The 21,473-nt window shown below is 57.8% G+C and overlaps 1 protein-coding gene across 1 annotated transcript in view; it reads left to right on the plus strand.

The window, feature by feature from the left end:
• Positions 1-21,467, plus strand: part of ESPL1 (extra spindle pole bodies like 1, separase) — a 37,290-nt gene extending 15,823 nt beyond the window's left edge. Inside the window, exons 17-34 of the mRNA XM_053967307.1 lie at positions 617-780; positions 1,106-1,176; positions 1,658-1,767; positions 2,792-3,245; positions 3,858-4,638; positions 5,296-5,923; positions 6,010-6,093; positions 7,242-7,455; positions 8,323-8,531; positions 9,303-9,430; positions 11,069-11,191; positions 11,876-12,037; positions 12,837-12,998; positions 13,764-13,868; positions 15,442-15,554; positions 16,760-16,843; positions 18,163-18,327; positions 20,750-21,467. Coding sequence (XP_053823282.1) covers positions 617-780; positions 1,106-1,176; positions 1,658-1,767; positions 2,792-3,245; positions 3,858-4,638; positions 5,296-5,923; positions 6,010-6,093; positions 7,242-7,455; positions 8,323-8,531; positions 9,303-9,430; positions 11,069-11,191; positions 11,876-12,037; positions 12,837-12,998; positions 13,764-13,868; positions 15,442-15,554; positions 16,760-16,843; positions 18,163-18,327; positions 20,750-20,951 — 3,959 coding nt within the window. The 3' untranslated portion in view covers positions 20,952-21,467. The remainder of the gene's footprint in view (positions 1-616; positions 781-1,105; positions 1,177-1,657; positions 1,768-2,791; positions 3,246-3,857; positions 4,639-5,295; positions 5,924-6,009; positions 6,094-7,241; positions 7,456-8,322; positions 8,532-9,302; positions 9,431-11,068; positions 11,192-11,875; positions 12,038-12,836; positions 12,999-13,763; positions 13,869-15,441; positions 15,555-16,759; positions 16,844-18,162; positions 18,328-20,749) is intronic.
• The last annotated feature ends 6 nt before the right edge of the window (positions 21,468-21,473 follow it).

Raw genomic sequence — 21,473 nt, forward strand, 5'->3', positions numbered from 1 at the left:
CCTGGGGCAGGACTGGGGGCACTGGGGTGGGATCGGGGGCACTGGGGTGGGATTGGGTGGGATTGGGGTCACTGGGCTGGGATCGGGGTCACTGGGGTGGGATTGGGTGGGATTGGGGTCACTGGGGCGGGATCGGGGGCACCGGGGTGGGATCGGGGGCACTGGGGCGGGACTGGGGGCACTGGGGTGGGATTGGGTGGGATTGGGGTCACTGGGGTTGGATTGGGTGGGATCGGGGTCACTGGGGTGGGATTGGGGTCACTGGGATGGGATTGGGTGGGATCGGGGTCCCTGGGGTGGGATTGGGTGGGATCGGGGTCACTGGGGTGGGATCGGGGGCACTGGGGTGGGATTGGGTGGGATCGGGGTCGCTGGGGTGGGATCGGGGTCGCTGGGGTGGGATCGGGGTCCCTGGGGTGGGATTGGGGTCACTGGAATGGGATTGGGGTCCCTGGGAACCTCTGGGATGGGGTCCCTCAGGAAGGGTTGGGATCTCTTGGAATGAGCTGAACTCCAGGGGAAGGTCTGGGAGCCTTGGGAACGGCTCCATGTCCCCGGGACCCCTCCCCATCCCAGAGCCCTCCCAGTATTCCCAGTGCCACCGCGCTGTCCCCAGGCCCGGCGCTGGTGCTCAAGTGGCAGGTGCTGGGGGACGCCCTGGGCTGCTGCCAGCGCCTGGTGACGCTGCTGGGCCACTGCGAGGTGCTGTGCAGGGCCAGGGCCTTCTGCAGCGAGGGACTGACCATGGCCGGACACCTGCAGGCCGCCCGCTGGTCAGTGGTGGGGTCAGGGATGGGATTGGGGTCATTGGGATTGGGAATGGGGTCATTGGGGTCACTGGGACTGAGATTGGGATCGAGGTGCTGTGCCAGGCCAGGGCCTTCTGCAGCGAGGGACTGATCATGGCCGGACACCTGCAGGCCGCCCGCTGGTCAGTGGTGGGGTTGGGATTGGGATTGGGGTCATTGGGGTCATTGGGATTGGGAATGGGGTCATTGGGGTCACTGGGATTGGGGTTTGGATCATTGGGGTCACTGGGATTGGGGTTTGGATCATTGGGGTCACTGGGATTGGGGTTTGGATCATTGGGGTCATTGGGATCGAGGTGCTGTGCAGGGCCAGGGCCTTCTGCAGCGAGGGACTGACCATGGCCGGACACCTGCAGGCCGCCCGCTGGTCAGTTGTGGGGTTGGGATTGGGATTGGGGTCATTGGGATTGGGAATTGGGGTCATTGGGGTCACTGGGATTGGGGTCAGGATCTTTTAGAAATGATGGGTCAGGAGCCAAGTGGACATCCCAGCCAGGGCAGGAGCTCACTTCCCTCCCATTTTCCCCCTTCCTTCCCCCCCCTTTTCCTACCTTTTTTACTCCTTTTCCCCCCTTTTTTACCCCTTTCCCCCCCTTTTTACCCCTTTCCTCCCTTTTTTACCCCTTTTCCCCTTTTTTACCCCTTTCCCCCTTTTTTACCCCTTTCCCCCCTTTTTCTCCCTTTCCCCCCATTTCCCCCCTTTTCCTGTTTCCTCCCATCCCCCCCCCATTTCCCCCCATTTTCCCCCTATTCCCCCCCACCCCGTTTTTTTCCCATTTTCCCTCAGTTTTTTCCTTTTTCTCCTCCATTTTTCCTCTTTTTCTCCCATTTTCCCGGTTTTCCCGCAGGTGCACGGGGTTCCTGGTGCTGCAGTCCCAGCTGGAGCTGCAGCAGGGGGAGCTGGAGCTGAGCCAGTCCCACCTCCAGCACGCCCAGTTCCTGCTCCAGCCACAGACTGGTGAGCACTGGGATGGGGAAATCCCAGTCTGGGAATAGGGGAAATCCCAGTTTGGGAATGGGGGAAATCCCAGTTTGAGAATGGGGGAAATCCCAGTCTGGGAATGGAGGAAATCCCAGTCTGGGAATGGGGGAAATCCCAGTTTGGGAATAGGGGAAATTCCAGTTTGGGAATGGGGGAAATCCCAGTCTGGGAATGGGGGAAATCCCAGTTTGGGAATAGGGGAAATCCCAGTCTGGGAATGGAGGAAATTCCAGTTTGGGAATGGGGGAAATTCCAGTTTGGGAATGGGGGAAATTCCAGTCTGGGAATGGAGGAAATCCCAATCTGGGAATGGGGGAAATCCCAGTCTGGGAATGGGGGAAATTCCAGTCTGGGAATGGGGGAAATCCCAGTCTGGGAATGGAGGAAATCCCAATCTGGGAATGGGGGAAATCCCAGTCTGGGAATGGAGGAAATCCCAGTCTGGGAATGGGAATATTCCAGTTTGAGAATGGGGGAAATCCCAGTCTGGGAATGGGGGAAATCCCAGTCTGGGAATGGGAATATTCCAGTTTGAGAATGGGGGAAATCCCAGTTTGGGAATGGGGGAAATCCCAGTCTAGGAATGGGGGAAGTCCCAGTCTGGGAATGGGAGAAGGATCAGGCTCGGACAGAATCCAATTGTTCCGACCCTTCTTTGCTCTGGAAAATCCCAAATTTTCCCATCCTTCCTCCAGAGAGTTAAAATCCATCTGGGAACTGTTGGATCCAGGTTTCTGGACCCCTTTTTTTGGGCTGGAAAATCCCAAATTATCCCTTCCAGAGTTGAATCCCTTTAGGAAGAGAACCCCAAAAATCCCTTCCATCCCCTCCAGAGTTAAATCCCACTGGGAAGAGAACCCCAAAAATCCCTTCCAGAGTTAAATCCCTTTAGGAAGAGAACCCCAAAAATCCCTTCCGTCCCCTCCAGGGTTCAAACCCAGCTGGGAATCATTCCCTACAGGACCCCAAACCCCAAATTCTCCCCGAATTCCCATTCCAGAACCCAAACTTTTCCGGGAGCCTCAGCGCCGGGCCAAGATCCAGCTCCGGAAGGGCCACGTGGAGAAGAAGAAACCCCAGGATCCCATTCCTGACCCCATTCCCGGCGGGGAGGAGGACGAGGAGTTCCTGAAGGGTCCCTCCCTGGACGTCCTGGCTCCGGCCGCGCTCCCGGAGCAGCCGGACGCTCTCACGGCCTCGCCGGAGCTGAAGGAAAGAAAAGTCTGGAAAAGTCTGGAATTCCTGTGCCATCCCTCGGGATGTCCCTGCTCCTTCTGCTCCGACCCCGCCCTGGTGGCCCTGGGGCTGCGCTGGCTGCTGGCCCAGGCCCGGGCGTGGCTGGTGGCCGGGGAGGTGGCCCCGGGGCTGGCGCTGGTGCGGCAGGCGCTGCCCCGCTGTGCCAGCGCCGGCGCCCGCCTGGCACGGGAGGCGTGGGGCAGGGTCCCTGGGGTGGGGCTGGGGAATGGGGACACCGGCAGGGACAGGGGAATTCCTGGGAATGGGGACACTGGGAAGGACAGTCCTGGGAATGGGGACACCAGCTGGGACAGTCCTGGGAATGGGGACACCGGCAGGGACAGGGGAATTCCTGGGAATGGGGACACTGGGAAGGACAGTCCTGGGAATGGGGACACCAGCTGGGACAGTCCTGGGAATGGGGACAGCGGCAGGGACAGTCCTGGGAATGGGGACACTGGGAACGACGTTCCTGGGAATGGGGACACCTTTAGGGACAGGGGAATTCCTGGGAATGGGGACACTGGGAAGGACATTCCTAGGACTGGGGACACCGGCAGGGACAGTCCTGGGAATGGGGACAGTGGGAATGACGTTCCTGGGACTGGGGACACCTTTAGGGACAGGGGAATTCCTGGGAATGGGGATAGGAATCTGTCAGATCCCTCTGGGAATGGGGACACCTTTAGGGATAGGGGAATTCCTGGGAATGGGAACACTGGGAAGGACATTCCTGGGACTGGGGACACCTTTAGGGACAGGGGAATTCCTGGGAATGGGGACAGGAATCTGTCAGACCCCGCTGGGAATGGGGACATTCCTGGGGACAGGGACCTTCCTGGCAATGGGGACGCCCTTGGGGACAGGGACACCCCCAGGGACGGGGACACTCCTGGGGACAGGGACCTGCAGCACCCCTCTGGGATCAGGGACCTTCAGGGCCACCCTGGCAATGGGGACACCTTTGGGGACAGGGACCCATCCCCCCTGGGCCCGCTGGCCGAGCTGGTGGCCACTGGCTACTCCACGCTGGCCCTGCAGAGCCTGGCCAGTCCATCCCAGTGCCACCCCACTTGGGACGAGGAGCTGGAGCAGGGACTGACCCTCCTGGGGTCCCAAAGTCCCCCCGTGGCTGGCCTGGGGGTGGCCGTGGCCACTCTGCTGCTGGCCAAAGCCGTGGCCACCCTCGGCCGCGTGGCCACCGCCCTCGGCCGCTCCATGGACGACATCCTAGCCCAGGCCTGGACCCCCCGTCCCCCACCCACCCCGAACCCCCCAAAACCCCAAAAAACCCCCAAAGCTCCCCCCAAAACCAAACCCCAAAAAGCCAAAGCCCCCAAAGCCAAGGCGGGGAAGACCCCAAAAGTGAAGCCCACCAAATTTGGGGACGTTTTCACCCTGGGGGACTCAGACCCCGAGGTCCCCCCCATTGTCCTGCGGCCGGGGGGGCCCTGCACCCCCCACCCCAAATCGGGGGTGCCCCCAAAAGCGCGGCTGGGGGGGCCCAGGACCCCCTTCACCATCTTCAGCGAGGAGCCCTCCCCCCCCGGGGGCAACTCCCGGCTCCACAGGGCCCCCAAAATCCCAGGAAGGGTCAAGTCCCGGATCAGGGTGAGTTTGGGCTTGGGGGGGAAAGGTTGGGAAGGGAAATTTGGGGGGAAATGATTGGGGGGAAAAGTTTGGGAAGGGAAATTTGGGGGGAAATGATTGGGGGGGAAAAGTTTGGGAAGGGAAATTTGGGGGGAAATGATTGGGGGGGAAAGTTTGGGAAGGGAAATTTGGGGGGAAATGATTGGGGGGAAAAGTTTGGGAAGGGAAATTTGGGGGGAAATGATTGGGGGGGGGAAGTTTGGGAAGGGAGATTTGGGGGGAAATCGGAAGGAGGGAAAAGTTTTGGAAGAGAAATTGAGAATGGAAATTGGAAGATAAATTTGGGATGGAAATTTCGGGGGAAATCAGGGGGAGGGAAATTTTGCAGGGGGAAATGATTGGGGGAAAAGTTTAGGAAGGGAAATTTCAGGGGGAAAACAGGAGGAGGGAAAATTTTGGGGGGGGAAAAGTTTGGGAAGGGAAATTGAGGATGGAAATTGTGGATGGAAATTTGTGGGGGAAATCAAGAGAAGGGAAAATTTTGGGGGGAAAAGTTTGGGAAGGGAAATTAGGGATGGGAAATTTGGAGGGCAAAGCTTTGATGGGGGGAATTGGGGGAAGGGAAATTTTGGGGTGAAAATATTGGGCTGAACCCCTTTGTCCCCCCCCCTTTTTCAGGTGACATTCAGTGACAGCGACCCCGAGGAGCCCCAAATCCCCCCAGATCCCCCCAAAACCACCCGGAAAAATTCCTGTGCCCAGAGGAGGGTTCAGCCCCAAAAATCCCCCGGGAATTCTCCAGGAATTGGGGCTCAGCCCCGGCGGGGGCGGCCCCGGAAGGAGCTGGGGACCCCCAAAAAGAGGGAAAAAAGGGGGATCAACCACGTGGAAAATCTGGAAAAGAAAGAAAATGGCATCCCCCAAACGGCTCTGGAAAAGAGGGAAAGAAGGGGAAACCCCAAAATGGAAAATGTGGAAAAAACGGGAAACCCCAAAATGGAAAATGTGGAAAAACCAGGAAATCCCAAAATGGAAAATGTGGAAAAAAGGAGAAATCCCAAAATGGAAAAGGTGGAAAAGAAGGAAAAACCCCAAAAATCTCTGGAAAAGAAGGAAAACAGGGGTCCCCGTGGGGCTGGAGGTCCCCGGGAAAAGAAGGAGAGGGGGAAGCCCCAAAGTGGAATTTTGGAGGAAAAGAGGAACTGGGAATTCTCTGGGATTGAGGAGCGGGACCCCCTGAGGGCCGTGGAGGAGGAAGAGGAGGAAGAGGAGGAGATGAGCTTTGAGCTCCCGCCGCTGCCCCCAGGTGAGTTTGGGGGATTTCGTGGGGATTTCACCTTGGTGACCCCAAAATTGCCTTTTTTGACCCCAAAACTGCCCCGTCTTTTCCAGCCGGGGCCAGTGAGGAAATCCCAGGAATTGGGGACAATGGGGATCCCCCAAATCCAGAGGGATCCCACCCCTCTGCCCAGCCCGGTGAGCACCTGGAATTTGGAGGATTTGGGGAATTTTGGGGCGGTTTTGGGATTTTGGAGCTCAGCTGGGCTTGGCCTGACTTCTCCAGGAGTTTTCCTTCCTTTTCCAGGAATTTTCCTTCTTTTTCCTCAGGAGTTTCCTCTCCTGAACTTTTCCCTTCTTCCCCAAAACTTTTCCTCCTCCCCCCAAATTTTCCCTTCTTCCCCAAAACTTTTCCTTTCCCCAAACTTTCCTTTCTTGTCCCCAAACATTTTCCCTCCTGTTCTGACCCCTCCTGTCCCCAGTGACCACTGACCCCTCTGTCCCCACTGACCCCTCCATCCTCTTTGTCCCCACTGACCACTGTCCCCTCTGCCTCACTGACCACTGTCCTCACTGACCACTTTCCCCACTGACCTCCATCCTCTCTGTCCCCAGTGACCACTGTCCCCTCTGTCCCCACTGACCCCTCCATCCTCTCTGTCCCCACTGACCACTGTCCCCAGTGACCACTGACCTCTCTGTCCCCAGTGACCCCTCCATCCTCTCTGTCCCCACTGACCACTGTCCCCAGTGACCACTGACCTCTCTGTCCCCACTGTCCCCTCTGTCCCCTCTGCCTCACTGACCACTGTCCCCTCTGTCCCCCCAACAGAACCCTCTCTGGACACTGTCCCCACTGACCACTGTCCCACCAGGTGACCCCTCACTGGACACTTTCCCCTCTGTCCCCACTGACCACTGTCCCCTCCCAGATGACCCCTCACTGACCACTATCCCCTCTGTCCCCACTGTCCCCTCTGTCCCCACTGACCACTGTCCCCTCCCAGGTGACCCCTCACTGACCACTGTCCCCTCTGTCCCCCCAGGTGACCCCTCACTGGACACTGTCCCCTCTGTCCCCACTGACCACTGTCCCCTCTGTGCCCCCAGGTGACCCCTCACTGGACACTGTCCCCCCAGGTGACCCCTCACTGGACACTGTCCCCTCTGTCCCCACTGACCACTGTCCCCTCTGTGCCCCCAGGTGACCCCTCACTGGACACTGTCCCCTCTGTCCCCCCAGGTGACCCCTCACTGGACACTGTCCCCTCTGTCCCCCCAGGTGACCCCTCACTGGACACTGTCCCCTCTGTCCCCACTGACCACTGTCCCCTCTGTCCCCCCAGGTGACCCCTCACTGGACACTGTCCGGTCCCTCCTGGCCGAGGCCCTGGCGTGGGTCGGTCACTTCCCGCCGGGCTCTCTCTATGGCCAGCTGTGCCAGCTGCTGGCCATGGCCCTGGGGGACAGGGACCCGCTGGCCACCGCGGGGCTGCTGGCAGAGTCCCTGAGCGTCACCATGCGCCACCAGCTGCTGGCCATCGTCCACGCCAGGGCACGGTGGGTCACTGCTGGGGGGTGGCACCGTCCAGTGTCCCCTTCCCAGTGTCCCTGTCCCTTCCCAGTGTCCCTGTCCCTGTCCAGTGTCCCCTTCCCAGTGTCCCTGTCCAGTGTCCCTGTCCCTTCCCAGTGTCCCTTCCCAGTGTCCCCTTCCCAGTGTCCCTGTCCAGTGTCCCTGTCCTTTCCCAGTGTCCCTGTCCAGTGTCCCTGTCCCTGTCCAGTGTCCCTGTCCAGTGTCCCTGTCCAGTGTCCCTGTCCAGTGTCCCTGTCCTTTCCCAATGTCCCCTTCCCAGTGTCCCTGTCCAGTGTCCCTGTCCCTTCCCAGTGTCCCTTCCCAGTGTCCCTGTCCAGTGTCCCTGTCCAGTGTCCCTGTCCCTTCCCAGTGTCCCCGTCCCTGTCCAATGTCCCTGTCCAGTGTCCCTGTCCAGTGTCCCTGTCCCTTCCCAGTGTCCCTTCCCAGTGTCCCTGTCCAGTGTCCCCTTCCCAGTGTCCCCTTCCCAGTGTCCCTGTCCAGTGTCCCCTCCCTTCATCCCCAGGGCATTGGGTCCCACCCAGTGTCCCCATTCCAACATCCCCATCCCAACGTCCCACAGGGAATGGGGCTTATCCCCATCCCATATCCCATATTCCCCATGCCATATCCCATATCCCCCATCCCATATCCCCCATCCCATATCCCACATCCCATATCCCATATACCCCATCCCATATCCTGTATCACCATCCCATATCCTATATCCCCCATCCTATATCCCCCATCCCACATCCCATATCCCCCATCCCATATCCACATCCCACATCCCATCCCAAATCCCCATCCCGCTCCCCCCCGGCCCCATCCCAAGGAATTTTGGGATGACCCCACAGGAAGAAGAGGAAAGCAGCAGCCGGAGGGGACATCTCGGATCAGCTCCAGGGCCTCTCCCTGGATTCCCGGAATTCCCAGGATTCCCGGAATTCCCAGGATTCCCAGTCCCACCTGGCCGAGCTCGAGGAGCTTTTCCAGTTCAGCTCCACGGGTTTGGGGCCGGCGGAGCGGGAACGATTCCGGGAGCAGCTCCAGAAGATTCCCAGCGGTCAGTGCTGGGATTCCGGGCTGGGAAACCCCAAATTCCCAGTTTGGGCGTTGGGAAATCTCAAATTCCCAGTTTGGGCATTGGAAATTCCCAGTTTGGGGATTGGGAAATCTCAAATTCCCGGTTTGGGTATTGGAAATTCCCAGTTTGGGGATTGGGAAGTCTCGAATTCCCAGTCTGGGCATTGGAAATTCCCAGTTTGGGCATTGGGAAGTCTCGAATTCCCATTTTGGGCATTAGGAAATCTCAGCTTCCCAGTTCGGGGATTGGAAAATCCCAAATTCCCAGTTTGGGTATTCTGGGCTGGGAGATCCCAAGTTCCCAGTTTGGGGATTGGGAAATCCCAAATTCCCAGTTTGGGGATAAAATGCCATGTTCCCAGTTTGGGGATTGAGAAATCCCAAATTCCCAGTTTGGGGATAAAATCCCAAGTTCCCAGTTTGGGGATTGGGAAATCCCAAATTCCCAGTTTGGGGATTGGGAGATCCCAAGTTCCCAGTTTGGGGATAAAATCCCAAATTCCCAGTTTGGGGATTGGGAAATCCCAAGTTCCCAGTTTGGGGAATGGGAAATCCCAAGTTCCCAGTTTGGGGATTGGGAAATCCCAAATTCCCAGTTTGGGGATAAAATCCCAAATTCCCAGTTTGGGGCTTTGGTGGCCTTGGACAGGGTGGGAATGGTTGGAGTTTGGTCTGGGAAACTTTTCCAGCCTGCGGAATTCCATGGGGGCGGAATTCTGGGGGAATTCCCAGGTTTGGGGTGTCCCCGCAGGTGTCACCGTGTGCCAGCTGTCCCTGGCCAGTGCCACCCCCGGGGCCCTCGGGGACACGCTGCTGCTGACGCGGCTGGAGCGCGGCGCGGAGCCCCTCAGCGTGCGCGTCGCCACCGGGCGCTGCCAGGTCAGCTTCCTCCTCCTCCTCATCCTCATCATCCTCATCCTCATCCTCATCCTCCTCATCCTCTTCATCCTCTTCACCCTCATCATCCTCATCCTCCTCCTCCTCATCCTCATCCTCTTCATCCTCATCCTCCTCATCATCCTCATCCTCCTCATCATCTTCATCCTCATCCTCTTCATCCTCATCCTCCTCATCATCCTCATCCTCCTCATCTTCATCCTCATCTTCATCCTCTTCATCCTCATCCTCATCCTCCTCATCCTCATCCTCCTCATCATCTTCATCCTCATCCTCTTCATCCTCATCCTCCTCCTCCTCATCTTCATCCTCCTTCTCATCCTCCTCATCCTCATCCTCTTCATCCTCATCCTCATCCTCCTCATCATCTTCATCCTCCTCCTCATCCTCATCATCCTCATCCTCTTCATCCTTCTCATCCTCCTCCTCATCTTCATCTTCCTCCTCCTCATCTTCCTCCTCCTCATCTTCCTCCTCCTCATCTTCCTCCTCCTCATCTTCCTCCTCCTCATCTTCCTCCTCCTCATCCTCATCATCCTCATCCTCATCATCCTCATCCTCTTCATCATCCTCCTCATCTTCATCCTCATCCTCTTCATCCTCCTCATCCTCTTCCTCCTCCTCATCCTCCTCTTCATCCTCATCCTCCTCCTCCTCCTCCTCTTCATCCTTCTCCTCATCTTTATCCTCATCCTCTTCATCCTCCTCCTCCTCCTCATCCTCCTCTTCATCCTCCTCATCATCCTCCTCATCTTCATCCTCTCCCCATCTTCATCCTCATCCTCCTCCTCATCCTCCTCTTCATTGTCCTCCTCTTCATCATCCTCCTCATCTTCCTCCTCATCTTCATCTTCATTGTCCTCCTCTTCATCATCCTCCTCCTCATCTTCATCTTCATCCATGTTCTCATTCTCATCTTCATCCTTGTCTTCACCCTCCTCTTCATCTTCTTCCTCCCTATCCAAGGATTGGGATCCCAACCCCCTCCTGTCCCATTCCAGGCCCCCCTGAGCTGGATTCTGCAGGATTTTGAGCGGGGTCACCCCAAATTCCAAGGACTGGGATCCCAAACCCTTCCCTATCCCAGGACTGGGATCCCAAACCCTTCCCTATCCAAGAACTGAGATCCCAAACCCTTCCCTATCCCAGGATTGGGATCCCAACCCCCTTCCATATCCAAGGATTGGGATCCCAAACCCTTCCCTATCCAAGGACTGGGATCCCAAACCCTTCCCTATCCAAGGATTGGGATCCCAAACCCTTCCCTATCCAAGGATTGGGATCCCAAACCCTTCCCTATCCAAGGATTGGGATCCCAAACCCTTCCCTATCCAAGGACTGGGATCCCAAACCCTTCCCTATCCAAGGATTGGGATCCCAAACCCCTTCCCCAGCCAAGGACTGAGATCCCAAACCCTTCCATATCCAAGGACTGGGATCCCAAACCCTTCCATATCCAAGGACTGGGATCCCAAACCCTTCCCTATCCCAGGACTGGGATCCCAAACCCTTCCATATCCAAGGACTGGGATCCCAAACCCTTCCATATCCAAGGATTGGGATCCCAAACCCTTCCCTATCCCAGGACTGGGATCCCAACCCCCTCCTGTCCCCTTCCAGGCCCCCCTGAGCGAGGTTCTGCGGGAATTCGAGCGGATCCAGCGGGAGCAGCGCGAGGCCAACGCCTGCACGGAGCGCCAGGAGTGGTGGGAGCGGCGATCCCGCCTGGACCTGCGCATGCAGGTGGGACAGGGACCCCAAAAAACCGGGAAAAACCCTTGGGAATGCGGGGCCTGGCCGGCCCCAGAACCCCCCGGGATTCCTGTGGGATTTTCCCTGGGATTCCCTGGAAAACCCCGCCTGAGATTCCCTGGAAATCCACCTGAGATTCCTGTGGGATTTTCCCTGGGATTCCTGAAATTTCCCAAACTCCCACCTATCAGGAAAACTCTTGGGAACAATGGGGCCTGGCCAGCCCCAAAACCCCCCGGGATTCCTGTGGGATTTCCTGTGGGATTTTCCCTGGGATTCCTGTGGTATTTCCTCTGGGATTCCCTGGAAATCCCCCTGAGATTCCTGTGGGATTTCCTGTGGGATTTTCTGTGGCATTCCCTGGGATTCCTTTTGGGATTTTTGCTGGGATTCCCTTTGGGATTCCCCCTGTGATTCCTTTCGGGATTCCCGTGGGATTTCCTTTGGGATTCCCCCTGTGATTCCTTTTTGGATTCCCGTGGGCTGTCCCATGGCATTCCCTGGGATTTCCTTTGGGATTTTTGCTGGGATTCCTGTGGGATTTCCCGTGGCATTCCCTGGGATTCCTTTTGGGATTCCCCCTGTGATTCCTTTAGGGATTCCCGTGGGATCTCCCGTGGCATTCCCACAGTTTTTGGGGTTGGGATCCCGTTCCCATTGTGTGTCTTTCCCCAGAGCCTGATCCAGAGCCTGGACTCGGAGGTTTTGGGGTGCTGGCGGGGGCTGCTGCTGCCCCGGGATCCCGGGAATTCCGTCCTGGAGGAGCAGGAATTGGCCCGGCTGCTCCGGGAGCTCCGGGAATGCGGCTGGGAGCGCCCCGAGCCCGCCCTGCTCCGGGTACAGGGCTGTGGTTTGGGGTTGGGGATTTGGGGTTCGGAAATTTGGGATTTGGGGTTTGGTGTTTGGGATTTTGGGTTTGGGAATTTAGGGGTTTGGGACTTGGGGATTTGGGGTTTGGGAATTGGGGATTTGGAGTTTGGAAATTGGGGATTTGGGGTTCGGGATCTGGGGTTTGGGGATTTGGGGTTTGGGGTTTGGGAATTGGGGATTTGGAGTTTGGAAATTGGGGATTTGGGGTTCGGGATCTGGGGTTTGGGAATTTAGGGGTTAGGGGATTTGGGGTTTGGGAGTTGAGAATTTGGGGTTTGGGAATTTGGGATTTGGGGTTTCGGAGTTAGGGATTTGGGGTTTAGGAATTTAGGGGTTTGGGAATTTGGGGTTTGGGGTTTTGGGGTTTGAGATTTGGGATTCGGTGTTTGGGAGTTGGGAATTTGGGAATTTGGAGCTGGGATTTGGGGTGGTGAGTCTTCAATTTGGGGGTGCTGATCCCTGGATTCCAGGAGCATGATCCCAGGATTTTCTGGGTTCCAATCCCAGATTTTGGGGCTCCGATCCCATTTTTTGGGAATTCCCTGGAGCTGTCTGTCCGTCCCCAGGCGCTGCTGGCGGTGCTGTGTCCGGCCGATGTCCGGCCGCTGGCCGCAGCCCTGTGTCCAGTGGGGCTCTGATCCCAGACTTTGGGGTTCCAATCCCAGACTTTGGGGTTCCAATCCCAGATTTTGGGGTTCCGATCCCAGATTTTGGGGCTCCGATCCCGTTTTTTGGGAATTCCCTGGAGCTGTCTGTCCGTCCGCAGGCGCTGCTGGCGGTGCTGTGTCCGGCCGATGTCCGGCCGCTGGCCGCAGCCCTGTGTCCATCCCGGCCGCTGCGGGCGCGGCTGCTGCTGGACGAGGCCCTGGAGCGGCGCCGGGAGGGCCCCGGGGGCAGCGCGGGGTCCCTGGTGCTGCTGCTGGACAGGGTGAGCCCGGCCTTCATCCCCGCTTCCCTTCCCTCCTCCTCCTCCTCCTCCTCCCTGTTCCCACTTCCCTTTTCCTTATTCCTCCTTCCTCCTCCTCTTCCTCCTTTTCACATCTTTCTTTTCCTCCCCTTCCTCCTCCTCTTCCTCCTCCTTCCTTTTCTTTTCCTTTTCCTCCTCATTCTCTTCTTCCTCCTCCTCCCTATTCCCACTTCCCTTTTCCTTATTCCTCCTTCCCCTTCCTCCTCCTCTTCCTCCTCCTTCCTTTTCTTTTCCTCATCCTCCTCATCCTCTTCCTCCCCCTCTTCCCCCTTTTCCTCCTTCCTCCTCCTCTTCCTCCTTTTCCCCAGTTCCTCTTTCTTCCCGTTCCTCATCCTCTTCCTCCTCTTCTTTTTCCTTTTCTTTTCCTTTTCCTCCTCATCCTTTTTCTTCCACCTTCTTCCTCTTCCTCCCCTTCCTCCCCTTCCTCCTCTTCCTCCTCTTCCTCATCCTCCTCCTCCTCCCTACTCCCACTTCCCTCTTCCTCCTTTTCCTTCTTCCTCCTCCTCCTCTTCCTTCTTCCTCCTCCTTTTTCTTCCTTCTCTTCCTCCTCTTCCTCCTCCTCTTCCCCCTTCCTCCTCCTCTTCCTCCTTTTCACCTCTTTCTTTCCATCCTCTTCCTCCTCCTCTTTTTCCTTTTCCTCCTCATCCTTTCGCTCTCACCTTCCTCCTCCTCCTCCTCCTCCTGGCCGTGTCCCTGACGCCGTCCCCGTCCCCGTCCGTGTCGCAGCACCTGCAGCGCCTGCCCTGGGAGAGCTCCGGGACGCTCCGGAACGTTCCGGTGACGCGGCTGCCGGGGCTGCGCTTCCTGCTGCGCTACGGGCTGCCACGGCAGGTACACACACACCTGGGCACACCTGGACACACCTGGGCACACCTGGGGACACCTGGGGACACACCTGGGGACACCTGGGACACACCTGGGGACAGGGACACACCTGGGGACACACCTGGGACTCACCTGGGGACAGGGACACACCTGGGGCTGGGCACACACCCCTGCAGGGGCTGCGCTTCCTGCTGCGCTACGGGCTGCCACGGCAGGTACACACACACCTGGGCACACCTGGGACACACCTGGGCACACCTGGGGACACCTGGGGACACACCTGGGGACACACCTGGGGACGGGGACACACCTGGGACACACCTGGGGACAGGGACACACCTGGGACACACCTGGGGACAGGGACACACCTGGGACACACCTGGGACTCACCTGGGGACAGGGACACACCTGGGACACACCTGGGACTCACCTGGGGACAGGGACACACCTGGGACACACCTGGGACTCACCTGGGGACAGGGACACACCTGGGACACACCTGGGACTCACCTGGGGACAGGGACACACCTGGGACACACCTGGGGAGACACCTGGGGACAGGGACACACCTGGGACACACCTGGGGACACCTGGGACACACCTGGGGACAGGGACACACCTGGGGCTGGGCACACACCCCTGCAGGGGCTGCGCTTCCTGCTGCGCTACGGGCTGCCACGGCAGGTACACACACACCTGGGGACACCTGGGACACACCTGGGGACAGGGACACACCTGGGGACACCTGGGACACACCTGGGGACAGGGACACACCTGGGGACACACCTGGGACACACCTGGGACACACCTGGGGACAGGGACACACCTGGGGACACACCTGGGACACACCTGGGACACACCTGGGGACAGGGACACACCTGCGGACAGGGACACACCTGGGGACAGGGACACACCTGGGACACACCTGGGATACACCTGGGACAGGGACACACCTGGGACACACCTGGGGACAGGGACACACCTGGGACACACCTGGGGACAGGGGCACACCTGGGACACACCTGGGGACAGGGGCACACCTGGGGCTGGGCACACACCCCTGCAGGGGCTGCGCTTCCTGCTGCGCTACGGGCTGCCACGGCAGGTACACACACACCTGGGCACACCTGGGACACACCTGGGGACAGGGACACACCTGGGACACACCTGGGGACACCTGGGACACACCTGGGGACAGGGACACACCTGGGACACACCTGGGACACACCTGGGGACAGGGACACACCTGGGGACACACCTGGGACACACCTGGGACTCACCTGGGGACAGGGACACACCTGGGGCTGGGGACACCCCTGGGATTGGGGACACCTCTGGGATTGAGGACACCCCTGGATTGGGGGCACCCCTGGGATAGGGGGCACACCTGGGGACACCCCTGGGATTGGGGGCACCCCTGGGATTGGGGGCACCCCTGGGACTGGGGACACCCCTGGGACTGGGGACACCCCTGGGATTGGGGGCACCCCTGGGATTGGGGGCACCCCTGGGGACACCCCTGGCCCACCGCGGGCGCCGCTCCCCGTTTTCGGGGTGCCCCATCCCCGTTTCCCCGCAGCACTCGGGCTCGGTGCTGAGCCGGGGCGTGAACCCCAAAAACGCCTTCTACGTCCTGAACCCCCAGCGCGACCTGGGCGGCACCGAGGAGAGGTTCCGGGGCTGGTTCGAGAGGTGGGACCCCAAAAATTATCCCGGGGACCCCAAAAACCCCCCTGGGACCCCAAAATCCCCTCCAGGACCCCAAAAATTGCCCCGGGATCCCAAAAACACCCCTGGGACCCCAAAAATTATCCCAGGATCCCAGAAATTGCTCCGGGATCCCAAAAACATCCCGGACACCCCAAAAATTATCCCAGGATCCCAGAAATTGCTCCGGGATCCCAAAAACATCCCGGACACCCCAAAAATTATCCCGGGGACCCCAAAAAACCCTCTGGGACCCCAAAAATGCCCCTGGGACCCCAAAATCCCTTCTAGGACCCCAAAAATCTACCCCGGAATCCCAAAAACTGCTTGGGATCCCAAAAATCCCCTCCAGGACCCCAAAATCTTTCTGGGAACCCCAAATCTGCTCCTTTTCCCCCAATTTTGGGTTCTGCACCCCAAACCCTGCCCCTTTTTTCCCCGTTTCCTTTCTCCCATCCCGATTTTCCCGTTTTTTTCCCGGATTTTTCCCCGTTTCCATTCTGCCATCCCAATTTTCCCTTTTTTTCCCGTTTTCCCCGGATTTTTCCCCGTTCCAGTTCTCCCATCCCGATTTGCACGGTTTTTTCCCATTTTTTTCCCATTTTCTCCTGGATTTTTCCCCATTTCCATTCTCCCATCCCGATTTTCCCATTTTTTTCCCATTTTTTTTTCCGTTTTTTTCCCGTTTTTTCCCCAATTTTTCCCATTTTCTCCTGGATTTTTCCCCATTTCCATTTTCCCATCCCGATTTTCCCATTTTTTTTCCCCGTTTTTTTCCCGTTTTTTTTCCCATTTTTTTCCCATTTTCTCCTGGATTTTTCCCCATTTCCATTCTCCCATCCCGATTTTCCCATTTTTTTTCCCATTTTTTTTTCCGTTTTTTCCCGTTTTTTCCCCAATTTTTCCCATTTTCTCCTGGATTTTTCCCCATTTCCATTTTCTCATCCCGATTTTCCCATTTTTTTTCCCCGTTTTTTTCCTGTTTTTTTCCCATTTTTTTCCCATTTTCTCCTGGATTTTTCCCCATTTCCATTCTCCCATCCCGATTTTCCCGTTTTTTTTCCCGTTTTTTTTTCCGTTTTTTTCCTGTTTTTTCCCATTTTTTTCCCATTTTCTCCTGGATTTTTCCCCGTTTCCATTCTCCCATCCCGATTTTCCCGTTTTTTTTCCCGTTTTTCCCCGTTTTCCAGCCAGCCCGGCTGGCGCGGGGTGTCGGGGGCGGCGCCGAGCCCGCAGCAGCTGCAGGAGGAGCTGGGGGAGCGCGACCTCTACATGTGAGAGACGCCCCAAAAGGGCCGGGGCATTTGGGGTTGGACTTTGGGGGATTTAGGGTGGGATTTTGGAGGGGTTTGGGGTGGTTTGGGGGGATTTGGGGATGATTTGGGGTTGGGTTTTGGGGGGATTTGGGGATGATTTGGGATTGGATTTGGGGTTGGATTTTGGGGGGGATTTGGGGTTGGATTTGGGGATGATTTGGGTCTGATTGGGGTGGATTTGGGGGGGACTTGGGGCTGATTTGGGGTTGGATTTTGGGGACATTTGGGGTCAGATTTGGGGTCTTTTTTGTGAGGTTTTTTTGAGGGCTCCTGGCTGGTTTTGGGGTCATATTTGGGACTGGTTTTGTGGTCAGTTTTGGGGCCGGTTTTGGGGCCTGTTTTGGGGTCAGATTTGGGGTTGGTGTTGGGGTCAGATTTGGGGCTGATTTTGGTGCCGGTTTTGGGGCCGTTTTTTGGGGCTGATTTTGGGGCCAGATTTGGGGCTGTTTTTTGGGCTGGTTTTGGGGTCGATTTTGGGGTCAGATTTGGGGCTGATTTTTAGAGCTGGTTTTGGGGTCAGTTTTGGGGCTGATTTTTAGAGCTGGTTTTGGGGTCAGTTTTGGGGCCTGTTTTGGGGTCAGATTTGGGGTTGGTTTTGGGGTCAGATTTGGGGCTGATTTTGGTGTCGGTTTTGGGGCCATTTTTTGGGGCTGATTTTGGGGCCAGATTTGGGGCCAGTTTTGGGGCCAGATTTGTGGCCAGTTTTGGGGTTGGATTTGGGGCTGATTTTGGGGTTTTTTCCCGCAGCTACGCCGGGCACGGGGCGGGGGCGCGGCTGCTGGACGGGCACAGCCTGGCACAGCTGGTTTTGGGGTCGGATTTGGGGCTGATTTGGGGTCAGATTTGGGGCCAGTTTTGGGGCCAGATTTGAGACCGGTTTTGGGGTCAGTTTTGGGGCTGATTTTGGGGTTTTTTTTCCCGCCGGGCACGGGGCGGGGGCGCGGCTGCTGGACGGGCACAGCCTGGCACGGCTGGTTTTGGGGTCGGATTTGGGGCTGATTTTGGGGGTCAGATTTGGGGTCGGTTTTGGGGTCGGATTTGGGGCTGATTTTGGGGTTTTTTCCCGCAGCTACGCCGGGCACGGGGCGGGGGCGCGGCTGCTGGACGGGCACAGCCTGGCACGGCTGGTTTTGGGGTCGGATTTGGGGCTGATTTTGGGGTTTTTTCCCGCAGCTACGCCGGGCACGGGGCGGGGGCGCGGCTGCTGGACGGGCACAGCCTGGCACGGCTGGTTTTGGGGTCGGATTTGGGGCTGATTTTGGGGTTTTTTCCCGCAGCTACGCCGGGCACGGGGCGGGGGCGCGGCTGCTGGACGGGCACAGCCTGGCACGGCTGCCCTGCCGGGCCGTGGCGCTGCTCTTCGGCTGCTCCAGCGCCGCGCTGGCCCCGCGGGGGCCCCTCGAGCCCTCGGGCACCGTCCTGAAGTTCGTCCTGGCCGGGTGGTGAGTGCGGGGCTGGGGCTGGGGCTGGGGGTTTGGGGTTGGGGTTTGGGATATGGGGTTTGGGGTTTGGGGGTTGAAATTTTGGGTTTGGGGATTTGGGGTTTGGGGTTTGGGATATGGGGATTTGGGGGTTGGAGGTTGGGGTTTGGGGTTTGGGGTTTGGGGATTGGAGGTTGGGATTTGGGGTTTGGCGATTTGGGGTTTGGGGATTTGGGGTTTGCAGTTTGGGGATTTCGGGTTTGCAATTTGGGGGTTGGGGATTGGGGTTTGGGGATTTGGGGGTTGGGGTTTGGGGATTTCGGGTTTGCAATTTGGGGTTTGGGGGTTGGAGTTTGGGGGTTGGAGGTTGGGGATTTGGGGTTTGGGGATTTGGGGTTTGCAATTTGGAGGTTGGGGTTTGGGGATTTGGGGTTTGCAATTTGGAGGTTGGGGATTTGGGGTTTGGGGATTTGGGGTTTGGGGTTTGGGATATGGGGATTTGGGGGTTGGAGGTTGGGGTTTGGGGATTGGGATTTGGAGGTTGGGGTTTGGGGATTTGGGGTTTGGGATATGGGGATTTGGGGGTTGGAGGTTGGGGTATGGGAATTTGGGGTTTGGGGATTGGGGTTTGGGGATTTGGGGTTTGCAGTTTGGGGTTTGGGGATTTGGGGTTTGCAATTTGGGGGTTGGGGTTTGGGGATTTGGGGGTTGGAGGTTGGGGTTTGGGGTTTGAGGATTTGGGGATTTGCAATTTGGAGGTTGGGGGATTTGGGGGTTGGAGGTTGGGGATTTGGGGTTTGGGGATTTGGGGTTTGCAATTTGGGGGTTGGAGGTTGGGGTTTGGGGATTTGGGGTTTGGGGTTTTGGGGTTTGCAGTTTGGGGATTTGGGGGTTGGAAGTTGCGGGTTGGGGATTTGCAATTTGGAGGTTGGGATTTGGGGTTTGGGGATTTGTGGTTTGCAATCTGGGGGTTGGAGGCTGGGGTTTGGGGATTGGGGGTTGGGGATTTGGAGTTTGGGGGTTGGAGGTTGGGGTTTGGGGATTTGGGGTTTGCAATCTGGGGTTGGAGGCTGGGGTTTGGGGATTTGGGGTTTGGGGATTGGGGGTTGGGGATTTGGGGTTTGGGGGTTGGAGGTTGGGGTTTGGGGATTTGGGGTTTGCAATTTGGGATATGGGGTTTGGGGTTTGGGATTTGGGGTTTGCAGTTTGGGGATTTGGGGGTTGGAGGTTTGGATTTGGGGTTTGGGGATTGGTGGTTTGCAATCTGGGGGTTGGAGGCTGGGGTTTGGGGGTTTGGGGTTTGGGGGTTGGATGTTGGGGTTTGGGAGTTTGGAGGTTGACATTTGGGGGTTTGCGGGTTTGGGATTGGGGGTTGGGGATTGGGGTCTCTTTCTATTTGGGGTCTCTGTTTGGGGTCTCTTTGGGGTCTCTATCTGGGGTCTCTGGGTTCTCTCTGTATTTGGGGTCTCTCTGTATTTGGGATCTGTCTCTCTTTGGGGTCTGTCTCTCTTTGGGGTCTGTATTTGGGGTCTCTCTATGGGGTCTGTCTCTCTCTGGGGTCTCTCTCTGGGGTCTGTATTTGGGGTCTCTCTCTCTCTGGGGTCTCTCTCTGGGGTCTGTATTTGGGGTCTCTCTCTGGGGTCTGTATTTGGGGTCTCTCTCTCTCTGGGGTCTCTCTCTGGGGTCTGTATTTGGGGTCTCTCTCTCTCTGGGGTCTCTCTCTGGGGTCTGTATTTGGGGTCTGTATTTGGGGTCTCTCTCTGGGGTCTCTCTCTGGGGTCTGTATTTGGGGTCTCTCTCTCTCTGGGGTCTGTCTCTGGGGTCTGTATTTGGGGTCTCTCTCTGGGGTCTGTATTTGGGGTCTCTCTCTGGGGTCTGTATTTGGGGTCTCTCTCTCTCTGGGGTCTGTATTTGGGGTCTCTCTCTGGGGTCTGTATTTGGGGTCTCTCTCTGGGGTCTGTATTTGGGGTCTGTATTTGGGGTCTCTCTCTCTCTGGGGTCTGTATTTGGGGTCTCTCTCTGGGGTCTGTATTTGGGGTCTCTCTCTGGGGTCTGTATTTGGGGTCTGTATTTGGGGTCTCTCTCTCTCTGGGGTCTGTCTCTGGGGTCTGTATTTGGGGTCTCTCTCTGGGGTCTGTATTTGGGGTCTCTCTCTGGGGTCTCTCTCTGGGGTCTGTATTTGGGGTCTCTCTCTCTCTCTGGGGTCTGTCTCTGGGGTCTGTATTTGGGGTCTCTCTCTGGGGTCTGTATTTGGGGTCTGTCTCTGTTTGGGGTCTCTCTCTGGGGTCTGTATTTGGGATCTCTGTATTTGGGGTCTCTCTCTATTTGGGGTCTGTCTCTGGGGTCTGTCTCTCTCTGGGGTCTGTATTTGGGGTCTGTCTCTGTTTGGGGTCTCTCTCTGGGGTCTGTCTCTGGGGTCTCAGCCCCGCGCTGTGCCTCGCAGCCCGCTGGTTCTGGGGACGCTCTGGGATGTCACGGATCGGGATCTGGACCGGCTGGCGCGGGCGCTGCTGCAGGGCTGGCTGGGGGGGGGCCCCGGGACCCCCCTGCTGGCCCAGCTGGCCCAGGCCCGCGCAGCCCCCAGACTCAAATGGCTGATCGGGGCCGCGCCCGTGGCCTACGGGCTCCCGGTCAGCCTCGGCTGAGGGGCTGGGGGGGGCCCTTTGGAGCTTTTGGGGTTCCCCCATTGCCTGGAGTGAGGGTTTGGGGTCCCTTTGGAGCTTTTGGGGTCCCTTTGGTGCTTTTGGGGTCCCTTTGGCGTTTTTGGGGTCCCTTTGGAGCTTTTGGGGTTCCCCCATTGCCTGGAGTGAGGGTTTGGGGTCCCTTTGGAGCTTTTGGGGTCCCTTCGGTGCTTTTGGGGCCCCTTTGGCACTTTTGGAGTTCCCCCATTGCCTGGAGTGAGGGTTTGGGGTCCCTTTGGCATCTTTGGGGTCCCTTCAGCGTTTTTGGGGGCCCTTTGGCACTTTTGTGGTCCCTTTGTCATCTTTGGGGTCCCTTTGGCACTTTTGGGGTCCCTTCAGTGCTTTTGGGGTCCCTTTGGCACTTCTGGGGTCCCTTCGGCACTTTTGGGGTCCCTTTGTCATCTTTGGGGTCCCTTTGGCGCTTTTGGGGTCGCTTTGGTGTTTTTGGGGTCCCCCATTGCCAGGAGTGAGGGTTTGGGATCCTTT

The sequence above is a fragment of the Vidua chalybeata genome, chromosome 30, assembly GCF_026979565.1.
Source record: "Vidua chalybeata isolate OUT-0048 chromosome 30, bVidCha1 merged haplotype, whole genome shotgun sequence".
NCBI lineage: Eukaryota > Metazoa > Chordata > Aves > Passeriformes > Viduidae > Vidua > Vidua chalybeata.